The 18072-nt window shown below is 38.6% G+C and overlaps 1 protein-coding gene across 1 annotated transcript in view; it reads right to left on the minus strand.

The window, feature by feature from the left end:
• Positions 1-18072, minus strand: part of LOC108574445 (sex-determining region Y protein-like) — a gene marked incomplete at its 3' end in the record, with an annotated part of 30630 nt that overhangs the window by 10572 nt on the left and 1986 nt on the right. The window contains exon 2 of the mRNA XM_017937036.1: positions 2088-2550. Coding sequence (XP_017792525.1) covers positions 2088-2550 — 463 coding nt within the window. The remainder of the gene's footprint in view (positions 1-2087; positions 2551-18072) is intronic.

Consider the following 18072-nt stretch of genomic DNA (forward strand, 5'->3'; position numbering starts at 1 on the left):
TACATAGAGTCTCTTAATTAACGATTAACAACGATAATTAATAGAACTAAAACAATTTTTACGAGAAAGCAAAAAAAAAAATCGATTCGCGAAAATCTTCCAAGATGCATCTTGAAAGAAGAAGACGATACAACGAAGAAAAATCAAGAAGTACCGGTCATTTTCGATTTCTGTAAGTTGAGAAATCGGATCTCGCAAGTAGTAGCGAAGTTCACTGAGAGAAACAGTGGACGTTCCTCTGTGAATGATAACGGCGATAACACTGTCTCGTGTTCAATATTATTCATGAATGGTATTCTGTGAAAAGTGGCGCCGTCCGCTGCGAGTTTAATCTCGGTTGCTAACTATAAAAGAACACTCCTTCTTCAAGATCCCTTTGTTCAGCCTCGTATTTCACACAATCAATGCTGTTAAGTGTCCGAATGTTCCCATGGATTCTTTCATTGTTGCATACAATCGGTCGGGTTTTAAAAATACACATCAAGTATCGATACAGGAATTATCGAATGATTCTTCTGAAGTATTCCGGTTTTCGGGGTCATCTCATAAGTTCGTGACGAAAGCGAAAAGTATTGTAATGAAAATCCAAGGAAATACTATAGATTTTTTGTTTTTTAATGTAAAGGTACGGTGGAAATATTGATTTAAATTATATAATGCGACACGATCTTATGGGATGACCTAATATTTATGCAATCCTTATAGCTTGGAGAATACGTCTGTCGTGCCATTTTTCGAAATTGGATAAATTGTAGAATTCTAATGCAGATCTTCGAAAATCTTTAAACGTGGTCTTCTCGAAACCAAGTTTTCCAAGGCTCTCCCGAGGTTTCCCCGGAAACTATTGCACCGATTGCTTTCCCCTTTATACTGCATACTAGGAACACCTATCGCTATCGCCCTAACAAAAATCAGGCCAGTATTTTGAAAACTTTTCTTGCCACCCAAAATTTACGAAAACCGCAGGGAAAAAGGGAATTTTTCAATTCAACCCATTGTCATTTCGTAGAAAAATTTTTGAAATTTATGATCGTGATTGGGGCGATAGTGGCATTCTTGAGGACTAAAACAACGTTTGGTTCCATTTTTTCTGACCAATAGGAAAGTCGCTAGCCATGGGACAAGTCAGCAAGGATAAGCTGAATCAGCTGAATGAGTCAGCTGAACGTTGTAAACATTTAAAGTTTTTATTAATGACTTTAAACAGCCAAAAGATGGATATAGGTATACACAAAGCACCAATATTGTAACTTTTCTTGTCGCCTAGAAAAGAAATCTTGAGATCGGCTGAAAAATCGGCCGTCTAAAACCGAATACTCCTTTCAATAGGGGAAAAACGATCAGATCAATGAACGTGTTGGCAAAACAGGGAAAAATTGCGTTCTACATGCTAGTTACGGTATGTACAGGTGAAACGATCGACTAATTTCTAATAAAGAACATGCAAAATACTTTTTCCAAGCAAACACAGTTAGTGATAATTACATACAAAGGCGGATTGAAGCGCATGTCCTAGAGCAGCGATGTCCAATGGAAATTGCGAGCATCAGGAATCGCACAACGATTAATGAGGTCACGTGCTAATTCAAGGCTAGCCAATAACACGAGTAATCGTCTTATTATCTCGTAGATACATCGAGTTATGTCATAATCCTGAAACCGATTCCCATAGAATTTGCACCATTAACTCATCGCTTACTGATTAGAGACTTCGCTACCAGCGTATAAATTGCGCAAAAATCACGACCAACGGGACAATAACGAAAGGGAAAAAAGCAACTTAACCGAACATTCACGCTTGATCAGAAAGAAAAATAAGAAACGGCGATAGTAACTCACGACTATCTGTGAAAATCTATCAGAAAAAACTTTTTCAATATCTGTCCCGTTAATCCGAAGAAAGAGTTCCGATGGTACTCTTAAAAATCGACCGTATATCTCGCGCGAAATGATCTAAAACGAAAGAAAGCTCGTAAATTGCTTCTCGGCGAACGATCCAAGAGATCGCACGATCAATGAAAAATGGGGGCACAAAACGACAACTATTTAAACATGACAACAACGCATGGTTAGTTTTATCAACTTACTCTTGAACAGCCGAGAGATTATAGTAACTCCGCTGTTGCTGCTGTTGATGATGATGCTGATAGAGTTGAGCACCGGTCGGCGACATCGTTGAAACGACCTGACTGTGATTATCGTGAACATGATGCTCCTGATGGATACGCGGCTGAAGCTCCTCCAACGAGATGAATTCCTGCGGCTCCTGACCTGGATGGAGGAGCTGCGTGTAACTATGTGCCATTTCTTGGGCCACCATCTCCTGTTCCGGTGGTCCGCGAAAGCACAGGAAATCCTCGAGCTCTTCCTCCTGACGCTGTTGATAATGCGGCTGGAGCTGCGACTGTTCTTCACGATAACGATGACGTTGAGAATGCTGCTGTTGCTGCTGATGTTGACGGAGGCCGCAGGTATTCACGCCGGTGCCATCGCCGACCACAACATCATTCTTCACGACACCACCGCTATCTGGCAGTAATCCACCCTCGTCTGAGAATGCACAAAGCGGCGTTTTCTTTTATCCGGACCTCGACTTCGGCCGCGTCACAAGCTGGTTGCAAAGTGCGAACGGATCAGGACGAAACGCGGGTGTTTCACGTGAAGGAAACGCATCTGGACTTCTTTGATCGAGCGCCTTCGAAACCTTCGCCTTATTTGAAATAAGGTATATTCAAGCTCGATCCTCTGGTTTGTGTTTTGCTTCTCTGTTTACTTGATTTCGATGAAAACGATTTTCTCGCTTATCGACGATTGTTCAGGTAGGTTTGAAAATTTTGTCGGATCGATTTGTGTTACGTCGATGAAACGTGGAAATTGAAAGAATAATCCGAACGATAATCCGTACATTACGAGGAGAAATACCGAATGCTTTTAATCAACGGGAACTTGGCACAGATTACATATCGAGCTTTTTTCTTTTCTGGAATCTGCATGCACCGAACGATACCCGGCTAAGATTTTACGTATTGCGAAACTTGATAAGAATCTAGCCAGCGTAATTACATAAGCTGGCGTGCAATCATTCATTGCGGCCCCTGTCGATGCAAAACGCGACTTTCTAAATCGCTGACCCCATACTTAAATAACCCATCGGTTTTCATCGAATCATAATAAATGCCTCCTGGACTCGTGGAATTGTCAAACTTATCGCATGCGGTTACGTCAAAATCAACCGTGTTAATGTAGCATGTTATACTGTGAAATGTACAACTAGCGAATTCTGTAATACTACTGTATTACGACTAATCAACGCTACTCAAAATGAATTAAGAATTTCTTTAAAACAAAATTCAAATTCTTCACGATTATCTTTCTTATATTTTTTGTCCTTGATTCTATTTCGATGCAATCAAATCCCGTTCTATTAGGTCATCCTGAAAGTTCCCGCGGTTTTCAGCCGTTCATTTTGGGAAAACACAAGTCTAGCGAAATTGAACATTTTTGTTTCAAATAATTTCCATAACGTTCGATACACTTTTGCCCTAAATCTCGAGCGCTGAATCTCTAAGAGAACGAAAGACGCAAATTCGAGAGTACTCAGTGTGCACGGCACTGAGAGTGCTGACAGAGAAATGGACACACAATTTGAGAGTATTCTCGAAAGCAGCTATCGTAAAAGACTCTCAGGTGGACACGTATCCTAAGACCAGGTACCACCATCACTGTAGAATCATACAGTAACGAATTGGAGATCGTCCACGAAAAACTGAAGATACAGCAACCAACCCTGGTCAACAGAAAAGGCCCTAACCTTTAGCATGACAACGCCAGATCGCACTTGGCAAGCATAACTGAACAAAAATGGCATCAATTTCCACTCACTGGATAAATTTCTTGCACAAAAAGGATTTAAGAAACAGGAGGACATTGAAAACGCCTTTCATCAGTTTCTTTCTCTCAGAGATACGAATTTTTATCATATACGCAGAATTAACTCTCCTGTGATACGCTGATAAAAGTGTATCGAACATTATGGAAATTATTTACATAAAAATGTTTAATTTAAATGAACAGCTTAAAAGCGCGGGAGTTTACAGGATGACCTAATATTTTGAAAATTTTGAGAAAAAGTGCGAACCATTGTTGTGCTGTTCGTGTTGAACGTTGATTTTGTCTCAGAATCAGGAATTGGGTCGAAGAAATCATAAAGGCTACTGCAAAGTTGCTACATAATACATATCATAATAAAATTAAATAATTTCATCGTACCGTCCTACAAATAAAAAATATTACTACAACAGCATGTCTCTCTATTAGCAACGAAGGGTTAAATAAATCAAGCATTGTCTAGGTTGATTAACAGGCATATTTACATACATTTACGATTATTATTTGACTGAAAAGTCGGTCGAAGATGGCACGAATTGTTATTATTACACGATAAAGAATGAAATACCCAAAAAACACGAAGAACGTAAGCAACGAAACGCGTTAGCTGAGATCCGTTAAATTCAAGACTAAATCGTGTCGTCGTGTATTTTATTAACAACGAAAGGTGCAAATGTTGTTTCGATACCTTGACGATCTCTCAATTACGTAAAACTAATTATAGGGAGAACGAAAATATCGGCCAGTTTGTAGCTGAATGGCTGCATACAACGTTCCCTCATTCGAACGCCGAAGCATCGATTCCATTGTTCCTTGAAAAATAAGCGCCGATCTATTAGTATTTTTCAGGAATAATTAACCTACTTTTTCGCGCATTGGAGAATGTCAGTTCCGTCTGACATTGACAAACAGAGGAAACAGAGAAGTGGACCTACATCACACTGTGACACGATGAATAGCGAAAACAGACCATCCGACGAATATTCCGCGCCATCGTTGCAATAACTATAATCATCTCTGACACGAAACAACCTATATATCACGTAAGTGTGAAGAATACGCGCGCTCTCGATTTTTCGATTTCTCAAGCGATACTTATAGTGACGTAATGTCTGTGATATCAGATGAACACGAAGAAGAAAACCCTAAAAAAAGGAAGCATTTTTCAGCTGTGAATAATAAGATTGTGTGATACTTTCAGGACGCAAAGTAAGCTATTACCAATTTTAACGAACGAGATGATTAGATTGTCAATCGATATTTTACTCGTGTCTAGTGTACGTATATCTATCTCACCTCGGAGAGATTTGCAAGGACCTGACAATTATTTACTTTCGATTGTACCGCGACCAACAGGTGGTAAACGCTCGTTTAATCGAACTCGAAAATTTTTTTTTTAAACGAGGTAATTAAACGTCTCTGGAAACAGTGTTTCGCGAGCGTGCAAAGTCAACGAGGATCGGTATCATTAGCGCGATGGTAGACGGCTAATAAATTTCTGAAGAATCGGGGGACCGCGGATACACGGTCCGCGATAAATTGTACGCCTTCGACCGCACATTAATTGCACCTCCACGACTGACAGACAATTTCATACTTTTATGACATTTCGACGTGGTGTGCGCGCGGTAAGTGTGAGCGACGGTTGTTGCAAGAGCTCGCTGACCCTTCATAGAGGATCTCCCGGTGATACGAAATGACGTAACCCTTTCCTAATTAATAGCACTTTCGTTGCATTCAATTTGATGAAGTAGGATCGTTTCTTATATTAGGTGTTTTGAAACACGTCTCATAGAACTTACTCTGAATGAAAGTTCGAGGTGGTGTGTAATATGAATGGACGTTGAATGGATGTAATATACCGAGAATAAAGGAGAGGACTAATATTGTTCAAGTTGTGAACGCGAGTGTCCTTTTAATTTTCTGTTTACAAATTATCAGGTTGGTGCATATGAAATGTCGTTTATTTTTAAATCAAACTTTAGATACAGCTTGTTTCTTCGAAAGATAATGAATTTAATCAAAAGTTTCCATTAAATAGCTTCAAAAGATTCTTTGAATGCTGCTTTCGCAGTGTCTTCATTTCGGGATAATTTATTTGTTGAAACAATTGTTCAGGTGTTTAGAAAAATGGTAGTTCGTTGGTGAAAGAAAGTGAACTTTTACATTCTTCACAGCGTTAAAACGTTATCATCGAAAACTCTATCTGGCTTTTCTCTTGGCTCATTTTCCAACGAAGAGACACCAGTTTTGAATTTTGCACACCGACATTGAAGTGTCCTAAAATTTACGTAGCTTTATCCAAGTGCTAAATTTATATTTTCAGCAGTTTTCATCGCAGTTCTTTCAAATGTAGTTTATGTTAAAAAAATTATTCATCACGTCAGATAATAATTATGAATTAGTTTCAATATTCAGTACTCGTGTAACACAGAAAATTCCTTCTGCTTCACTGTTGTCTATAAAAATTCACGATCAAACGAAATTTCAGACATTTCATTTACACCAATCTAATACATTATTTTCGGAATAGATAATGAACCTTTAATTTTCAATTTTATAAAGAATTTATGTATGCTTTTATGTCTGACGCAAATTCTACTAAAGAATTATAACAACTCTGAAGGAATGTCGGAAAATACTTGAAATTCGTGGCGTACAAAACTTACGTAAATGAAAACACGTTAAGAAGCCATGAAAATTTCCATACAAGTAAAGCAACATTTTAATTACGTAACAAAAAATAATGTATAATAGTATTGAGAGGCAATAAAACGATTACGAAAGTTGGTCGCGTAAGAAGAATCACGATCACTTGCTACTATTCCTAGCAATTGCCAACAAACCGATTACACTCGACTGAAAAAGTATCTTTGATATCAAATTAAACACCGCTGAAAATATTCACTGCACAGCAATTGTTATCAGAATCAAGTAGTACAATTATTTCTCGAAAATACAATAATTTTCTCTCGTCTTGATGAGAGAAAACAGTTTTACCTGTTATTTTAGACAAAATTCAAGCAATGCTCACTTATTCGTGATAAAAGAATAATCTTCTGCAAACATTCGTAATTTCTACAATACCATCAAACATTTATCAACTTTCATCCAACTAATAATACTCGAAAATTCTTTCTAAAGTCGTTGATGTAAAAACTCATTCACCGAAGGAAACTATCGCAAGTGAGATATTCTACTCGGTCGGTATGCGGATGCAAGATCGTTAGGTGGTGCTTGCACAATTAGTCCATTTCGCGTAAAATTCATTCAGCGATTCGGGAGGGGCAATAAAGCGGTAAAATTGCAATACTAATGACTATCATCCGGCGGCGATAGTGGAACGGTACCGATCACAATTTTGTAATAGCTAGTCGCGCCATTTAGAAACATTTCACTGACTTTTTCTCTTGCGTAAAAGACATTAGGAAGCAATGACTCTTTCATCCTCTTACACGCGCCTCTACCGGCAGAGATTTACGTAATTACAAGTAAAATCGATAATGGACGAAGCGTTTGATCATTAGACGAGAGAATGACAGCGGTTCGTTTAAACTAATTTATGATCTTGCATTTAATGATATACATATCAGGTGTCTTTTCTTCGGATAAATCACCAGTGTGCAATCCGTAAGCGTTCATCGTTTAATAGGTGGCTAATGTGTTGCAAATTGAGTAACGTAATCGTGTATTTTGATTTTCGTGTATCGGTAATTGTAAATTACGTCACTTCGTGCCGTTGCGTTGTGCGATGAATGTGAAATTATTTTAGAAAATAAGCGACTGGTAATTTGTTTCCTTTTTTACGTTAGTAACGTTAGCTTTGCTTCTTACGTGTGATAAATTATCGTCGATAACGTTCTGCTATCTGGTAAAAGTTTAACAAACTATATCCATGTATTATGAAGATAATGTTGATAAATAATGGGTTGGGAGATTAAGTTACTTCACGATTCACCTTGAGAAAAACGCGCGAACGTTATGTACTGCAATCTTTAGCAATTTGCGAATTATTATAATACCAAATGAATATGTACAGTGATGCAAGTAAGCTATTTAAGACTGCTTCATAGTTTAGGAAATAAATGTAATAAATATATCGTGAGGTTCAGTTTTCATTTAATAAACTCGTAAGTAATGCACGTTAGGTATTGCATAATATTTGTGGTGGGCGGGCAAAAGACTACAGTAAATTCTCTACAAGTGTTAGTCAGTTTGGATTCTACAAGTGTCAGTATAGATGGTCCTACGCCTAGGCTGCGTCACTGCTGCGCCTATGTTATCTCTCTCGCTGTCAGTCAAGCGTGTAATGCTACACGCGAGATTTCACGGCTCGACAATTCATAATAGAAAAATATAATTTCTTTAATTTTATTTAATGTCGGCCTACCTCCACGTAAAAAAAAAATGTAGGGCCGATTCTACAAGTGTCAGTCAAACGGCAGGCCAATTCTCCAACTGGCAGTCAAACGGTAGGCCGACTCTATGGAATGTAATACAGGGCGTCTGCTTTATCTCAATACAGTGAAATATCTGGCGTGGCAGTGAACGTGTTAACAAGTAAATGTTGTTTAAATTATGTCGTGTTTGATGTCATTTTCATCAGAAAAATCTCATCAATATGTTAAGAAAAATTTCGGGATAAAAAAACGTAAAATTAAAAAAGTTGGTATTTAAATCGTTTGGTTGCCTCGACTCACGTTTCATCGTTATCTTTTATTCGCTGTCCTTGTCTACGTTCGGCAAACTACAAAGGCGGGCGCGAGGCTCAAAAACGTAGTCCCCGACTCTACAAGTGTCAGGTTTAGGTTCCTTGCGGACTGACATTCTACTGTACTAGAACAATCAATACAGTGACAATCTACTGTATTTAGAATCTCAGGTGAAACAGCGTGAAAGAAATGAAATTGATTTGTACTATAAGAACCGTAAGCAAAGGTCAGTAATGTGGAATATATTAGCGTAAGTACTTATCCTGTTTGACCAAAATTTCTATATCATTACAACGGTGGACAACTGCTTAAGACCGATCGGTTATTTATCAATACAAAGTAGAGTTCTCTGAATTATCTCAATACTCTTATTATCTTAATATCAGAGCACTCGAAATACTCATTGTAATCCGAACTTGGTGTCAATTTGGTATTTTCGAATTTGGTATTTTGCTTATCCGGATGTAGATTGAAGAAAGCAAGCTTAGGTAAAGGGTTGAAATTAAAAAATGCGAAAGCTAGAACGTTTAGGAGACTGTTCGACACTGAAATTACGCGAGTACCCGAATACTCGGTTACTTGGGTTTAAATTGAGTAGTTATCCGAGTTCTGGTATACTTAAAATTCGAGTATCCGTAAATACGGACACTTGGAATTGCGATAAACATAGAGTTAGTGCAGAAATTTCTAATAAAATTAGTGTTCAAGCAGTATGAAGAAGATTAAATAAATTTAATTAAAGAACCGCTTATTTCTGAACATAGAAAATTAAGTTTGAAATCGCGAAAGAACATCGTTCCTTACTGGACTTCGACAGAATTGTCACAAGTTGTGTATATGAATCTAAATTTAATGGAATGAATTTTGAAAGGAAGATCTACATCTGACGACGTGTTAATGAAGAATTTTCATTGAAACGTATAAAAACATGATTCGATAAACGTTTGCAATGACATTACAAGGTTTTAGTCCTATTCTGTTATCATTTACAAATGATCAAATGCCAGGCAAGTGGATGTTACAAGCTGAAAACAACTCTTAAATGAACGAAATGTAAACATTTTTCCATGGCCTTCTCGATGTGATTGAGATGTTATTATGTTACGATGAGGTGTTCCGATTGAAAAATATATTGAACACTAAAAACCAAATAATTCAAACGAACCTTATGCCATTATCGAAGAAGGATGAACTAAAATTCGAGTCAAGCTTTCTTGGTATTCAACTAACTCACTGCACCGTCATTGTGAAGAAATTATTCGGCAGAAGGGAAGAGCAACGCGACATTAATGTCATATTACTTCTCCTCTTCATACATTATCACTGTACAATTTACTTAATTAATGTAAATTGTATTAACGAAGACAATTTCACACGGTCTTAAGTAGTTCTTCACTATTACAGTGACATGACCTAACAAATGTTAAAAGTATTCGTAATTCATTAATCCAAAGGAAGGAAATACTTGTCTTGTGTTATGCAATATCCAAGATGCATTATTTATAAGTTCATTACATGAGAAATAATGTTCGATACATCAACCATGTTCATTTTTCAAATAATGGCTGTTTTAAGTACGCGATCACCACTGTATAATCTAACACAAAACTAGAAACAGTAAGAGAGAAATATTGGAATTGTAAACAGATCTTCAGCCCTTAATCGAATTTAAGCACTTTTTACGCTGTGATCTTCCAGCCTACGTGTCCACTATCATCGCATGATCAACTTGTCAAGCACAGAAATAAAAAAAATTAGATATCGCTGCAAGTGTCATTTGTCCAAGCGTAATTACATTTTGCGGAAGATTTTTCGAATATTTAAAGAAAAAATTGAACAATAGAAAAAGGAAATAAAAGTAGAAACAGGATAATCTTATCTAAAGCGACAGATTTTCTAATTACGGTCACAAATGTCGTCTATTGAAATTGAAGTTGCTTCAATTCACCAAACTCTACCAGTCACATACTTGGAAACTGTTGCACCTTCCCTCCTAAGTGCAAACGTGTAGCAAGCGTGCAATTATAAAACGCGATTGAACGGAATTCGCCTTGAAAGCTTCGGAAAAAGGGCGCTACCCGTGATATCCAAAGTGTGACAGACCAAGATAAGAAGATAATGTTAATCCATATCAAACCAGAAGAGAACAATCAAAGAATACTGTTATGATCGTCGAAGAGAGTTATCAAACGCGAATCCGACAAACGAGAACAGGATAAAACGAACACCTTACGCTACAAACAGAAGCGTTCACCTAGAGCGCGAGTAAAGCACAGATTTTTACATGACGTATGATCAAGACTCGACAAGAAAAAGACGGGGGGGAAAAAGGGAGAAAGTGTTTGATATTGCGTTACCTATATCTTATCGAAGAGAAGAGAAAACTATCGCTTCTACGAACTGTAGATGTTCGATCAGCTGGTTACACGTGTTAGCGACAAAGGCTCGCGTAAGAAAGGTATTCGCGACATGATCAAGATCGTTTTCACGGTAAAAGATGATGTTAATGAGGAAAGTAGAAAGATACCTTGAATGCGCGATGCAAGATTCCAGAGGCACGCAGTTCGTTGACGCGCGTTAATTCTACGCGAAGATCAGAGCATCCTCGAAAGACGGTGCACATTTTCACTGACACATGTCATTCCACCAAGAACATTCACCAGAGCATCGAATCGTTTTCATCATTCGAGAAACACTACATTTGCAATAGCACTTCCGGTGAATCCCAGCAAAGGTACATTACATATAACCCAAGTGGATCGTGCATCCTCGAAAAATCGCGTCCCTCAGCAAGCAAATAAGGCAAAGACGCGTTTTCCGATCCTTCGTTGTTTCGTCGAGGAACCTCGGTCGAAAGTTCGCGACGTAGCAAAAATTCCAAGCCGGCAGCGTGTCGCGTTACCAACACCACAGTGAAATCTCTTCCATGGGCAAAACACTACCGGAGGGAGAGCACTTTATATTCGCACGTTGCAACCTCGCTTCTCTCCGAGCCTTCTCTCCCGTGAATTTCTATTTAAACGAGATACGTCGATCTGGTAACGAACGGTGCAATCCAGCTTACCGAGAAGCGCGTACATCCACGTCGTCGCCGACGACGAGGAAGCGGCGACATCCTCGAGGAGCGCAGAAGGCCTCTCGCCTTCCCTCCTCTCGGCCGATGCCCTCGTGCTTCGAGGGTGCCCCTTCGACGACGACGAGGTCGTGCCGCTCGCAAATCACCGTCCCGAGTATCGCGAGTTCCTTCGATGCTACCACGTGCTAACAGAAAGAAGAGGCGCGTCCACCTCGGGGGAACCGGATGATGCACGAGGAGGACCTGACGGACGTCGTCAACCTTCGCGATCGTTTACCGTGCCACTACTGTTTCCTACGAGTGGTTGTGGTGGTGGTTGTAGTGGTGGTAGCGAGCGACTTTGCAAACTCACGCGCATTCTTCGCCCGAGACGGCCAACGAACACTGAGCGCGGGTGGCGGTGGTGGTGGATCAGTCCGAGGTGGAAGTGGAAGAACACCGATGGTGGATCCTGCCACGGCACGGATTACCACCGCCGGACCACGTGCTCCTGGCCCACCGGCGCAGGTGGGAGTGACTAAAACAGTTCTTTGCTTCTGCGTTTATGCCAACTTTCCTGTGTCCCCCTGTTCTTCAAAAGGACCGACAGTAGTCGTTCGTCGAATAAACGTCTCGATTGTAGTACCCTGGTTTCAACCGTCGGTTCTCCTTCACTTCTCCCATCGGACGGAGGCGAATCACTCGATTCACCGCCGCTAAAGTCTCGCGATCGCACCAATAACAGGGACAATAACACTGGTACGTTTAAGTTGATTTTCTTTACTCTTCGTCACTCTGTCCTTCGGAAATTCGCCTTATCTCGCGCCGTTTACTGGAGTAGGTTGCTATCTCTAACGGTCGGAATAGAGACAATTTTGCAAAGGCAACCATCGATTCGCGAGCGCTATCTTTTCCTATGAAAATGTTTTATCGAAGTGTTTATCTGTACTAATGCATAAAGCGACTTGTAATCTTTGTTACGACGACATCGATAAGTGTCTTGTCTCAAGGAGACGTTTACACGGGCCGAGTTGTGAATGTTTAGGTTGTTATTGAAGATCGGAAAAAATTGTAGAGAGAAACCTGCAACAGAATGTTTAGAATACAACGGTGGAACATTCGAACGTTTACTGTAAACACTGGAAAAAGAGGTAAATATTTCGAAAAGTATCGAGTTCTTCACGATTGCACCCTAATACCTTCTCGTTCAGAACAGCACGAGGAATCGATTCATGTAAAACAAAAATCGTAGAAGGAATTAAATCACTTCCGTAAAAAATCGCGTTACAGGATGATACAGCTTGTTAAACCATCGCAAAACTTTCCTCCACGATTCTTTTCTATCTTCAATAACAACAGAGTTACAACTCGGCCCAGTTACTGTTTAGATACACTGATCGATATATTGGGTCGTTATTATGCAACGATACATTTTGCACCGAATATTTTCGCGAACGATAGACAAACCAGAAATTCGTGTTAACTCTATAAGATTCTGTAGTTATTTTGGACTTAAGCTGCGATTCTACACACTCGCAACTACTGCACCGAGTTTAAATCAGGAAAGAATAGACACTGTGAATTCGCGGTAAATCCAGGTACGAGGAAATAGACCACGCGGTCGCGTGTCACAGGCGTAAGTGGGTGTGACTAAACCGCCCTACACCTTTGCGTTTGCACAGAGTTCATGGTATCGCGACCATCGTACGCAGGTCTAATCCCTTGGGAAGGTTCAAGAGGAGACCAATGAGGTTCACGCTCAACCTCCTCGCCAGAATTGCTGAAAATTGGTTTCAGAAGCGAGCTCATTCAACTGTGACCGTTTAATTAGGGGGAACGTCGTCACGTTCGATTTGAAAATCTCCTCCATATGCGAAGAAATATATGAACCAAAGTATAACTTAAATTGCAAATGCACAATTTTCAGAAGTATCTTTGACCTTCGTTTACGTGGGAACAATGTTTTTAAAAGAATCATTTGCACTTTGTATTGTTGATTACAGTGTAAACCCGTGATAATCGTTTGAATCCTGGAAACTATTCCGTCATTCGAGCGGCTCGAGAGCTGCGTATTATTTGATACGCTAAGAAGTGACATCGATATCTTGTAATTTCACGTCTCATCTTTGATACGACAGTGATTGACTTAAACGGGAGAGATTAACAGGACGTTAGTTCTTTTTCTCTTTTTCGAGCGCACCTCGCGACGGAGCAAATTTGTGACTTTGCACCTTCGTCTCTTTTTTCTTCCTCCCCTCCTTTTTTTCCCCACCTCGTTTGCGTAATCGCTTCCGTTTTCGTCGATTCGTGAGTTTGACGTGAATTAGTGGTGACGCGTTTCGGTTAATTTTATAGAACGTTACGAGGGTAATACGCGAACGAGAAAGAAAGATAAAGTATCGGAGAAAAATAATATGTCGTCGATTGTGTCACCTCGAAATTCGAACGAAGCCGAGAATAAGGGCCTCATCCCTACAAGTTGTTCCCCCTTGAAGGTACAAGGGGTCAATGGAAAAGTTCCAATAAGGTAACGCGAGGGTTACTCCCTTTCGAGATACAGAATTAGCCGAATACGTCAATCGATGGAACGAAGCTGAGTAACTGTGTATAGAAATTAAACGAGAGTAAAACTGATATAATTAATTCAATCGCATAGAAATTTGCAAAGACTGAAAGTATTTTTAACGCGTTTTGCATCCTCAGACGGTCAATAAATTAAATATAGAGTGTCTCTGTCGTTGGACCGTGGTGAATGTTTGGATGTAAGGAAGCACAAATGTCACTTTGCCGTTAATTATGAACAATCACATAAAAAGAGCATGTATATGACATTAGAACACCCAGAACAAATTTATATTTACAACGTTAATGAAATTTAGAAGGAGTTGATGAACGTTCTCAAGGTGGATGCGCGCCTTTAGAGAACGAGTTAGGAATGATCTGGCAAACAAACGAAATAATTTCCTTCAGAACTACGTCAGATGTTGCAAATGAAAATAATAACATATTTCACTGTGTTTATACCAAATCTTTGTAATTGGAAAATGGTAAATATACGGATACAAAGAAGCACAAATGTCATTTTATCAGTTTGAGTTAGGAAAAGATAAACGTTCTCAGAAGAATACCGAAACGGAAATTGAAATACGTACATACGTACAAAGACCTAAACTGTTGCTCGTACTTTGAACTTAAAAAAATAATTACTTTATAAAATTTCTACTGTTCGCTTAATACCTAGGCCAATTGTAGTTGATATACAGAACTCGAGTAGGCATTATCACCTTTAAAATATGCATTTTAAGGAATTTCTTTGCGATATCTACCACAGGAAGCCGGCGAAATGTGAATTGTTCACGTCACAGGCTAATACGAGCATACCCCTGCGTCGTGTGTATACAGAATTCAATAAGAAATAAAAGAACTCGTTATTCATCGTGCATATCAATCGAGCCCATAAAATACATGTGAATTTCTGTGAAAGGTAAAGCGGCAAGGAAATAATAACGAATGTTAATATAACAGAAAAAAATATTTCCAAAAGATCTTCGTTATTGTATGAAATATTCTGCGACGAATAATTGTCCTTATATGCGCAAAATGTTGTATCTTTAATTTCAATGTACAGTTCACCGTAGCATTCCCAATAGAATGAAAAAGATGCCGAATGACGTTTGCGGACTTCTTGTACAAGCTCTTCGTAAACAGAAATAACTCGAACGAAAGTACGAGGAAGTATAGATGTTTTATGAAAAAAGTTTCTTCTATTATTTTGCAAGAACCATGCTACTCTCGATATTGGGATCGCGGCAAACATTCGTGTTGCAGTGCCACTTTTCGTCTCATACGAGATTTTCACTCGCTGTTAATTGCGAAATAGTATTGAACCGAGCCGAATTTATCAGAAGGCGCAAGTTGGGCCACGTCTTCAAACCTTGTGTTATTTTCATTTTCTTGAAACGAGTTATTGTGGAAATGTCGACTTTTATTTTCAATGAACTTAAAGAAAAGTGTGTGTGAATTTGATTAACTGAAATTGACTTGTTCTTTGGAGATCTGGTAATGATGTTGCGTCTAAGGCCTCCAAAAGTGTAAATGCGGCTCTGTTATTAAATTTGAAGTGAACCTTTTATTCGGTACTAAGCAGAGAAAATTGGAACATCCTATGGAAAAATTGTAGAGCAAACTTTTTCTAACTTTCAATTTTTCGGAATTTATCTAAATCTAAATTTTTACGATTTAGAAACCAAGCAAGATTTGAACCGTAAGGAGCAAACTATAACAGGTCAAGATCAGGACACACTAAATTGATCTGAAATCTGAGATTATCAATGACCCACATAATTCTTTATTGTCCAAAACACAGTGAAGAAAGGAGAAAACTGTTTCAGCAAAGATACTAAGTCTATGCAAAAGTTCTCATTGTATTTTTCTGGGAAATGTGTACTTATTTTTGATCATATTTATAATTTGTCATTCGAAAAATAGTAATAATATAATATCAATACTGTACACTTTTTAATATCGTACTCAGTACGTTGAAATAGCTGTAGTATTGGCATAAATGTCAACTTAAATCAGAAACGCGACGGAAACTTTCGCATAGACCTAATATAATCAGTTTCTACAGAGAAATAAAAATAGCAAAGAGAATATAAAAAAGAAGGAACACCACTGAATATGGATATAGTCGCTAATTACTTCAGCAGTTGACGCGACTCTATAAATAAAAGAAATAAATAAAATAAATAAAATAAATAATAAATAAAATAAAATAAATAAGACATTGCTAAGTAAAATTTCTTATAAAGAAATCGTTAAATATCAAGCAAATATGAATTGTAAGTATTAGGTTTTCTCAACAGTTCAAATTAGCGGCTGAGTGCCATGTATTAAATTTTGTCCGATCATCAATTTTTGTACACAATAGCCAAGAAGAAGGAATTTGCTGTAGCAATGTATTGAATAGTAAAAAAATTCATAATTAGTATCTGACGTGATGAATAATCAGGATATTCGCGTGATTTTTTTATACAAGTTTAAATTGGAGAAACTGTTCAAAATATAAATTCAGCATTTAAAAAAGATTATGTTAATGTTAAAACACTTCCAACAGCATCGCATTGATACCGGTGGTCGACATTTTCATTCATTTTTCTATCAGCTGATAAACACAAAAATATGGGAAACAAAAGATTTAAAGGGTTCTACAAAGTTAAAATATTTCCCAAACTAACAATTTTTCGACGTACACAGGTCAATAATTTTTTACGGAAAATGTGGAGCTGCATCAACCGGTATATAAGAAAACATATAATTTCATTCAAAAAAGTGAAAATGACCGTGAAATCTCTGAAACTCCACCAGCTGCAGAAAACTTATTATCGCTTTATCACAGCCTCCACTATACCGAACAACTTTGCTTAATTAAATTTTTTCATACCTGCAAAAACAACGGAAATATTCTTATTCGACCACCCTGTACAACTTCAGGAGCTAAACAGCATCTACGAAATCTCTTAATCCCCGATCAATACTGAGATTTCGCGAGACTCGAGTGCACTGTATTAATTAGCACTAATTACACGAATTAAGCCCGATAGCCGGTCCGAATGCACCGATCTGTTTGTAGCACAACGGTAATTGTTGTCATCGATACGTCCCCATGTATCATCCTCCAATTTATGATCGATATCGACGTTTGAAGTAACTACAGAGAGCTTTCTCAATCCCTTCTCTAAATCGGCCCTGCATACTCATTAGCGTGATTTTTCGGTAACCGGAGATCAGCCTGCTCGATTAATTTACGCTGATTTCGCACGCTGCCTTCTCTCTCTCTCTCTCTCTCCCTCTCCCTCTGTACGCTTATCCAATTATTCGCGGAGAAACGATGTGTTTGAAACAACGATCCTTAACCTTTGTTAACGGGGACCATCGGCTTACCGTTGGGCGTAAACTTTCCAAGTGAAACATTCCGCTGGCTCGCAACTAATCCTCGAATGTGACAAACACGGGATCGGTCGTGTTTACCTGGTACAAAATTGCAACGACGATTCGGTGTGATCCCTCGTTCGAAAATTTGCCCCTTCTTCCCTCTTTTTTTTTCCTCTCTTTTTCGAAATGGTGTATTATAGCCAGGCGTTATTTAACTACTATGGAAAAAATTCGGTTCCTCTGAAGTTTGAACATTTTTTCAACCCCTTTACGCTCGTGTCTCACACGTGCGCGACTAATCCTCAAATAAGTGCAATTTTGGGTGATTATTTTTTTTTCACTTTCTGTATTGCGGTGCTTTTTTTTATTTATGGTAGAAACGTAAGTTACAGCATTAGGGATAATGAGAAACTTAATTCTATATACGCCCAGGAAGTAATTAGAGATGAAATAACGCTGATCGTTTTTGGCGCACCAAGTTGG

Source organism: Habropoda laboriosa, unplaced genomic scaffold (genome assembly GCF_001263275.1).
Source record: "Habropoda laboriosa isolate 0110345459 unplaced genomic scaffold, ASM126327v1 scaffold172, whole genome shotgun sequence".
Classification (NCBI taxonomy): Eukaryota; Metazoa; Arthropoda; class Insecta; order Hymenoptera; family Apidae; genus Habropoda; species Habropoda laboriosa.